The sequence below is a fragment of the Elaeis guineensis genome, chromosome 2 (genome assembly GCF_000442705.2).
Source record: "Elaeis guineensis isolate ETL-2024a chromosome 2, EG11, whole genome shotgun sequence".
In the NCBI taxonomy this organism is placed as follows: Eukaryota; Viridiplantae; Streptophyta; class Magnoliopsida; order Arecales; family Arecaceae; genus Elaeis; species Elaeis guineensis.
This window is the reverse complement of record NC_025994.2, coordinates 85,311,085-85,319,634: the sequence shown is the minus strand read 5'-3', so window position 1 is coordinate 85,319,634 and position 8,550 is coordinate 85,311,085. Positions and strand designations below refer to the sequence as shown.

General features: G+C 37.3%; 1 protein-coding gene across 5 annotated transcripts; it reads right to left on the bottom strand.

The window, feature by feature from the left end:
* Positions 1-724: 724 nt before the first annotated feature.
* On the bottom strand, positions 725-8,437 carry LOC105056125 (sulfiredoxin, chloroplastic/mitochondrial). 5 transcript variants are annotated; one of them, XM_073252005.1, is made up of 6 exons: positions 8,233-8,390; positions 7,963-8,117; positions 6,540-6,573; positions 6,312-6,405; positions 5,328-5,457; positions 2,935-3,044 (listed from the first exon to the last, which is right to left on the bottom strand). In XM_073252005.1, exons 1-5 carry the CDS (start codon positions 8,306-8,308, stop codon positions 5,361-5,363), a joined length of 456 nt encoding a protein of 151 aa, XP_073108106.1. In that variant the 5' UTR covers positions 8,309-8,390; the 3' UTR covers positions 2,935-3,044; positions 5,328-5,360. The 5 variants fall into 5 exon arrangements, with proteins under 5 accessions (XP_073108105.1, XP_010936548.1, XP_073108106.1 ...); XM_010938246.4 differs by lacking the exons at positions 2,935-3,044; positions 5,328-5,457 and adding an exon at positions 1,137-1,164; XM_010938219.4 differs by lacking the exons at positions 2,935-3,044; positions 5,328-5,457 and adding an exon at positions 5,485-5,827.
* Between the last annotated feature and the right edge of the window lie 113 nt (positions 8,438-8,550).

Below are 8,550 nucleotides of genomic sequence, written 5' to 3'. Positions count from 1 at the left end.
GTACGCGTCATGATGGGACCATTGATTATTATATCGAGACTAAATTATTCAGAAGTCTCTAAATACATCAACCATTTCCCAGTTTCTCAGTTCAGTACATGAATGTGCGCACCACGTTTGCTAGTTGAAAACTAGCCTTGGCACGACGCACCGTGGGATAAATTCACTTTCCTTTGCAATCGAAGCTATCGTTGGCTTATCCTATTAGTTGCCAGAGGATTGTAGTTCTGGCATAGGGCGTGATAGGGTCAGTAAATTTTCAGGCTAATCATCTGTAGCTCTCTTCTACACACACACACACACACACATAGAGAGAGAGAGAGAGAGTAGTATATTTCTGTGTGTGGATCTGATGAAACTTAGAAACGTAATAGCTACTGCATTGTAGTCTCATTGCTTTGTATTTGTATAGGGAATGCTGTCGAGAGACTACGGTTTTTTTTCTTATTACAGCAATCTGAAACAGGTTTCTAGGTAGACCCAAATTAATTTTAAGCCTACTATGGAATTTCAACCTACTGCTGTTAAAATGTAGTCAAGGCAAACGGCTGAGACTGGTGAAGTAAATGATTAGAATAAAATTGGTCATGAACTACTACCCTACTACTAGTGGTTCTTTGTTCTCAAGTTATTTGACCAGTGGTGGACTTCTTCCCAAGTTTCTTGGCTCGCAAGAAGCTGAGTTGACCCAAAAGGTGGGAATTATAAAAAAATAAAGCACTTGGCATCAACAAGTAAAACTGACTCTATATAAAGAAAGAGATAGAAGACCAACCATCGGTGAGTGAAAGAAGAAGAAGGGGTGAAGGAAATAAAGTTGCATGGGTCTCGGCTCAGCTCTTTTTGTGCCACGGTCCATCACGCCCTCAGGCTAAAAGGCGTGGTCTGTGAGTACGTTGAAGAGGACCTCCGCAACAAATGCCAGGTTCTCCTCGAGCTGAACCCGGTTCACAAGGAGGTGCCGGTTCTCATGGTGGATGGGAAGCCCATTGCTGAGTCTTTCGTGATCTTGCAGTACTTGATGACATGTGGAAGGAACCTTCCTTCCTCCCTGAGGATCCTTACATGAGCACTGTGGGCCGATTTCTTCTACTACAAGGTCCTCCTTTGCCAAATTCTGCCCACCATTTCTCTTCACGTGTTTTAATTGGTCAAGTAGACCCCCTTCTTGATTGAAAGTAAGACATATGAGTTAGACATGAGTCCCAATGCCTCTCAATAAATTGCATCCACTCAATCTGACCCAATGCATCCAAGAAAAGTTACTGAGAGTGCATCATGCAGTGCTTAATCCTCGTGTAGAATAAGAATTTCATTGCTTCTTTAGTTGTTTTCTATGTATTGCAATTTGTTACATGGCAGTAATGGCACAAAGTTCCAAGAAATCTCAACAGCCATGATTAATTACTAAGATGACTTTGAGGAAAATAATTATTAAGATAACTTAATGGCCTTGGGAAGTAAGGTTTGCAATTTGAGCATTCAGGCCAAGATGTGGGGCAAAATGAGCACAAGCATGGGCTGCGAACAGTAAGATGGACTTGGATGAAATAAATCAGTGATACATTATATAGTTCAAAGTTAGATATGGACCTTGTTTTACATGCAATCGAATCCCTGGTCTATTATTTATTTATTTGTTATGAACACATTGTTGTTACAGATATTATCTGCCACATTGGCTATTCTTGGCTCCGAAGGAGAGGCCAAAGAGAAAGCAGCAAAGGAATACATGGAACACATGAGCACATTAGAGAATGGGATCGCCTAAGATCTCTCAAGTTGGGGAACATTTATCCATGGGGAGAGACCTGGTCTCCTTGATGTGATCGTGAGTTCATGTTACTCTGGACTCAAGTCCTTTGAAGAGGTTGTTGACATGGACCTACTATCGAAGGAGAGGACACCACATCTGTGCTCGTCCATCGCTGCGTTTCTGGACCTCGAGCCGACTAAAGACACCATAGCACCTCATGAAACATTGGTGGAATGCGTCCGCGCCCTTAGGAAGGTCAACCACGATTGGCTACCCTTGGGGCTAAGTACCATCATATGGCTTGGCATCTACATGGACTATGTTGCTTGTAACTCCTCTAATAAGAGCTTTATGCACACAAACTAGTGAGAATTTGCGTGTTATGATCTTTGTATTTTTCTTGTAAAAATAAAATGCAATGAGATGTGCATCAAACATATGTTTTTGGAATAGCAACTCTTTTGCTTTGCAGGACATTCTACTACGTGGCCTAAAATCCTCTGTATCCTGCTTGAGTTTGGATTTCCTCGGTAGAGATGGCCATTAAAATAAGCTAGAATGAAACACATCTGATGTACATGATAATGGTTCGAATATAGGACCTGCCTTAGAAAGTTGTGTTCCAAAAACCAAGTCCCAAAAACGTGTAATTTATATAGATTTTTTGGTACGATTTATTATTTATATTATTTATTCTAAATATGAAACCTTAGCTGTAAATTTGGAGGAGGCTAAATTCGGTATTTAATCTATTTTATTCATAGTTTATATATTTTATTCATTTTCGGGATATTTAGAAATGTTGAATCACCTATTCTCTGCATTTGTATCCACACACCGGACATGTGCCATATAATTATTTGACTACCTTCACAGCACAGTATTTTTTTTTTTTTAATAAAAAACACCATTTCTCCTACATTCTATTACTATATTAAGAAACAAGACAATCATCATATAAATTAGTTGCAAAAGTAAGTAAACCATTGTACTTTCTTATTATGTGCTTTCATGCAGATGCTGGACCAACTAGGCACCCATATAATCCCCCTCTTTTTCCCTTCACAGATTGGCCCTTTAGAGCCAAGATAAAGAGTTTCATTTAGTAGTTACAAATGTCAATACCGTAATACCATCTTATGATGCAAATGCATTCAGTGGTGCAAAATTTACTACACTTTAGCAAATATATTTTTTTCTATTACTTTTCATTTCAATAGATTAAAGTATATTAAGGTTCGAGCCGTCAACAACAATGGGCTAACCTTTGTTGATTGACCTCCCTTCTCTGCCACTCTGGCTCTAGCAAAATTCTATAATATGAGATAATGAATATTCTGCAACCCTAGTTGTAGGAAATTCCTATATTCGAGCACCGTTCAAGTTTCCATTAGCTCTGCAACTATCATATCAACTTTATTAGAAACTGTTCAAAGTAATGACATGCACAAGCTTTAGGAAATCCCTGCAAATCAGTTGTAGTATAACTGTATAAACTATAAACAGTGGTTGCCCGTAAATTTATGAGACAAAAGGAGTTGGTGAAAGGAAAAGGCTGGTAATTTTTGAGATGGCATAGGTTAAGGAAATAGAGTTGTATGGTTCTCGGCTCAGCACCTCCTGTGCCAGAGTCCATCTCCCTTCGATCTCAAGGGAGTGACCTATGAGTGTAAGGAGGAGGACCTCCAAAATAAAAGCCAGACTATCCTCAAGCCAAATCCAGTTAACAAGCAGGTGCTTGCTCTTGTTGTAGAGCACCAGTAATAACTTGTTTTAACAGTTGTCTTCTTTGACTACAACAGCTAGATAAATGGTAAAGAGTTTCCCGTATAGCCACCTAATATGTTCTTACTAAGAAAAAATTTCATGATGAGGAAGAAAGATATCTGCAAATAAATCGCAACTGAACATGCCTGGCATCCTAGAACATTAGATGTGCTTAATCCTACTATACTGATTACAGAATTTGAGCAATTTACTAGTTGTTTTTTTATTGCTCACACTTGCTGGTTCCTAGGTTCCATCTGATTCCACCATATGAATTTCAAGAAACTTCAATCATACACATATTTCATTATTAAAAAAAAAAAAAAAAACTGGTGAACTCAGGAAATTTCAAAATGAAATTTAAACATTTAACCAAAGTTGTAGAGCAATTAATGCTAGAATCATGCAGCTAGGGTGCCAAATGTGTAGGCACGTTGGTACCATCTGGTCCAAAATAGGCTTGGTCAAAATCAATATAAGATAGATTATCATCTTTAGACAATGGGATGCAGAATTTGATGCACCAAAGATACAAATCGTATTGCATGGTTTTTTGCTACCAAACTTGATTTCCCTTGTTTACACAAGATGTAGTATTTTTATTTTTTTAAGCTGTTATTTCTGTAACAGTACACATTGTTCTTGTGGTTACTGTGTTCTATATTTCCTATTCTTTTTCTCAAGGTGAGGCACAAGAGAAGGCAGCAAAGGAGTACATAAGGAACTTAACCACATGAGAAGATGGGCTTAGCACAGATTTTCTAAATGCTGGGCCCTTTATCAAGGGGGAGAGTCCATGGCATTTGAGGAGGTTGTTGACATGGAACTACTAACAAAAGAAAGAATACCACTTCTATACTCATGTGTAGCTGCATTTGTGGACCCTGAGCTGGTCAAAGACAAGATAGTCATAGCACCTGATGAATTCACACATGCCTTCAGAAGATCTCTCTGGATTCTATTGGAGCACATAAATTCCTATTAGCTACCTTGATAGTAAGGATATGGTTTGTCATGTATATTGATTACAAAAAAAACTACAGAGCTAAGAGCTTTGATAATTTCCATTAGTGATAAATTGTGTGCTTATGGTATTTTTATTTCCTGAGAACATAAAATATATACATCTAAAATATGTTTCTACGACAGCAACTATTTGGTTGTGCATTCTAGTGTCTGTGTCTTAGGTAGAGCAGGCCATTCAAAATACCTGGACAAACTAGTACTGTATAATATATCCAACTTCATTTGATCTACAAATATATAACTCAATATTTTATGGTTGGGAATGCACCCATGACTCCATGAAACCTATGTTAAATGGAATAGCACCCCCTTTTATTTCAGACTAAATTTGCACTTCAACTAGATTTCTGCATGCAATTCACTTGAGGATGTCTTATAATTGTTGACTGTTAACATCCTATTTTCTTGCAAACCACTATCTTGCCATATTTCCTTTAGATGAACCATGCCAAAAGTCCCTCAGTGACTTGAAATATATGAAAATACTTCAGTTACCTTATTAATCACAGGTTGATGCATGATCTTTTTACTTATCAATCACTACAAACACTAAAAGAGATGAATATATTATTTTATTGTTTAGAAAATATTGTAGCCTAGCATAGTTTAACTTTTTATATGAACCCCTTACCTATGGCATGCAGCTTGAATTTATGAAATACTTTTCAGACAACCACATCCAAATTTTGAATGATTGGTTCACATAGTAACATCTATGGACAAACTAGGGGTGCAAGTGATTTCCAGGTCAAGCATGACTCACCAATCAACCGTACACACCCAATCTCCTAAATCAGACCTGACAGATAGACTAGTTTCTTTTTGTTGCATGGTCACAGCATGCGGAGTAGGACCTCCCAATAATCACCAAGACAGTGATAACCTCCTTCAGAAGATAATTTTTCTTCCTTTGTCACAAAAAACACAACATAGACTAGTTCAAAAAGGCACTTCTTGATACATTGAAACAGAAAATAGAAACAAGAAATCCTACATAACTGCAATCAACCATAAGTTAAGCAAGTGGGAACCTATCCGTTCATAATTTCAGGATACAAATTTCCTACCTAGAAATTCTGAAAAAAAAAAAAAAACAGAGCAAATAAACAGACCGAATCGAACTCTAGCAATCTTTCCAGGAGAATCCATCAAGGATCCTATGCACAAGGACGATAAAGACACAACTGATGGAGAGCAGAGCTGAATTTAGTTGTTTACGTCTTGTCATGGATTCCTTTTGAGTTTCAGCAAATGGGACTGCCCTCCTCAGAGGGGATTCTGATTAAAGCAGGTGTTTAGATGTCTCTATAAACAAAAGGAAGGTTGAGCGCCCCCACCCCCCCTCCTCCAAACACACACACATACACATTCACACAGACAAAAAAAAAGAAGAAAAAAAAAGAAGAAGAAGAAGATAAGACAGGTTCTTATTTCACATTTGTTGGCTTAAATTGTGAATTTATGTTACATAAGTATTATATCTATCAAATGTTATATCCAATTTGCTGCAATGAGATGCAGATCATCATTACAAAATATATACAGGGACATGGACTTTATTAAAACAAAGAAGATAAACATTAGAAACTCCTACATAGAAAGGGTGCATTGTTATTCAACATACATCAAAGGAAAAATAGAATCAACTCTCTCAATTATCGCATGTGATGCCTGAAATAAAAGATCGATATTTTTTGACATGAAAACCAGGCAACATAATAATTTCAAAGATGATACAAAGAATTTTGTAGAAGCAACTAACCGTAAAGTCTCTTTTGTCCCACGTCGGATTTTACATCGAATAGTTGGGAGACCAAGGCGCTGATGAGCCTCAAAGCGGTGACATCCAGAAAAACCTGCAAAGGAGAGTTGTGCTCAAAGATGCTAACATGATTAAAATAAAGGTCATCATATTAGAATTGCAAGGAAAAGCGATATAAATAATAGAAAAGTATTTTATTTGCTTTTGCAGAGGTCAAGGAGCATGGACCATAGTAAACTCCATCCACCTCTAGCACATCAATCTGCATAAGTACATAAATTAAAATGATTATGCATGGGCATATGAATGATATGAATTTAATGAATGGTAAATAGCTTTTTTTTTAAAAAAAAAAAGCCTAAATACAAACAAAGATGCATTTTGTGTAATAAATGATTATATGCACATTAAAACGTACAGAAGGGTTTGTTCTTGGTTTTTTTGATCAACAAATCATCATCATCATCATCATCCATCAGTCTTATCTAACTAAACTGTGTGAAAGTTTTATCTACCTCAACATTTACTCCAATTAAAACTAAAACCATCCCTTAAAAAAGCTTCCTGACTTGTAATTCTATACATGTAGCAAGGAGAAACAATAAGTTCTAATAAACTAATTCCTTCTAAACAGAGTTTTTAGCTGGTATACCATGGTTTCTTCAAAAAGAATGTTAGTTACTTTTGTTTACACAGCAGATTAGCAATGAAAGAGAGGTTGTGACAGTAAATGTTAAAAAATTATTTGTGCATTTTTGAGAACACTCTTTCTCTTAGGTCGGTAATACTTGTTGCTGATGGAATTGCTTTAAATTAGCTTCAATGGAATGCGTGGGACCTCTTGTCATTGAAGCCAAGCAACTTGAAGACAATATATTGTCAAAGAAACAATCAGGGATATAATTTCTGGAAGACGGCTCCTTGCAAACAGAATTTGCCAAAAACCTCTAAGTGAATCAAAAATAGGTAAAGCACGGTGAAAGCCATATACCGGCAGGATTGATAAAACTTGATTTTCAACCTGAACTAAACTAAAAGAATAGGACTCAACAGTCTCAACTAATTTAAAATGTTATTATTAAGCTTGTGGATACATAGAGAGCAACAAGAAAAAGTACTTATCCGACTTATTTGCTTAGAGCTCGTTTTAATAAACAAACTTGAGGAAAAAGACAAAAGGAATTCTTAAAGGAGAAACGCGAACTTAAAATGATCGCAGGATAAGCCTGTAATGATCCATAAAGCAACAAGATAACGGACATATAAAAGGCATTTAGGGAGAGGGAAAAAAGAAAAAAGAATAAAAAGAAGATCTCGTCTAAAGGCTAATATCATGGGAGGAAAGGACAATCTAGATTTCTAACTCGCAATATACACATCTTTGTATAAAGCCCAAAGAACAATCACAAACTTGTACTTTAAAAGGTTGCATAGTTCAGATTGCTTTATTTGTATCTTTCTAAGTTCATTTGGCATGATCTATATTTGCTTTTTACATATGTAGGATAAATACTACAAATTCTTTACCAGATACGTACAAGAACAATCAAATCTACCAAAATCAATTATTTAACAAAGCAAACATCCCAGATTTTCCTCCTCCTTTTTCTGCTTAACAGCGGTTCAGCGTGTGTAAGATATCCAAACTTACAGGTTCCTGCAGCCCTATTTGTTGGATGCTCTCCATGAGATCTTTCACCTTCGCCGGATCATTCGCCCGGGTGCGCATCAGAGGCCTCCTTATCTTCTCGAGAGGCAGTTCAAGAATCGTAGGCCCTCCCGATTTCGGCTTCGAGAAAGGGACCCCTGAAAAGAAATTAACCGACATCAACAACGGGATTCAGCTTTCATAATAAGAATCTCACAATTTATCAGCAAAAATCCCTCGAAAAGCTTATTTTTTTTCTCATAGGAAGAGAACCATTAGAGGAAGCTTTGATCGGCCGCAAGGAGAAGCTGCCGAGGGTGTGGGAGAGATGCAGTGAAAAGCTCGCCATCCCCTATTTCTCCTCCACTCTACTGACTGACAAGTAGTCTCTGGTTCACATTTTATGGTAACCAAAATACTACTGGAAAGTGGAAACGAGGAGTTCGGATCTCTCACGGCAGGAAACTTGGGTCACGTGGTCCATTTGCGATCGCATGCAGCGGCGATGGCGAGCTCGTCTCTGCTCTCTCTTTAGTGGGGGTTGGGAGAGGGACAAAGTTAAGAGAGAATTTTCTGGCTTACAAATGGTCT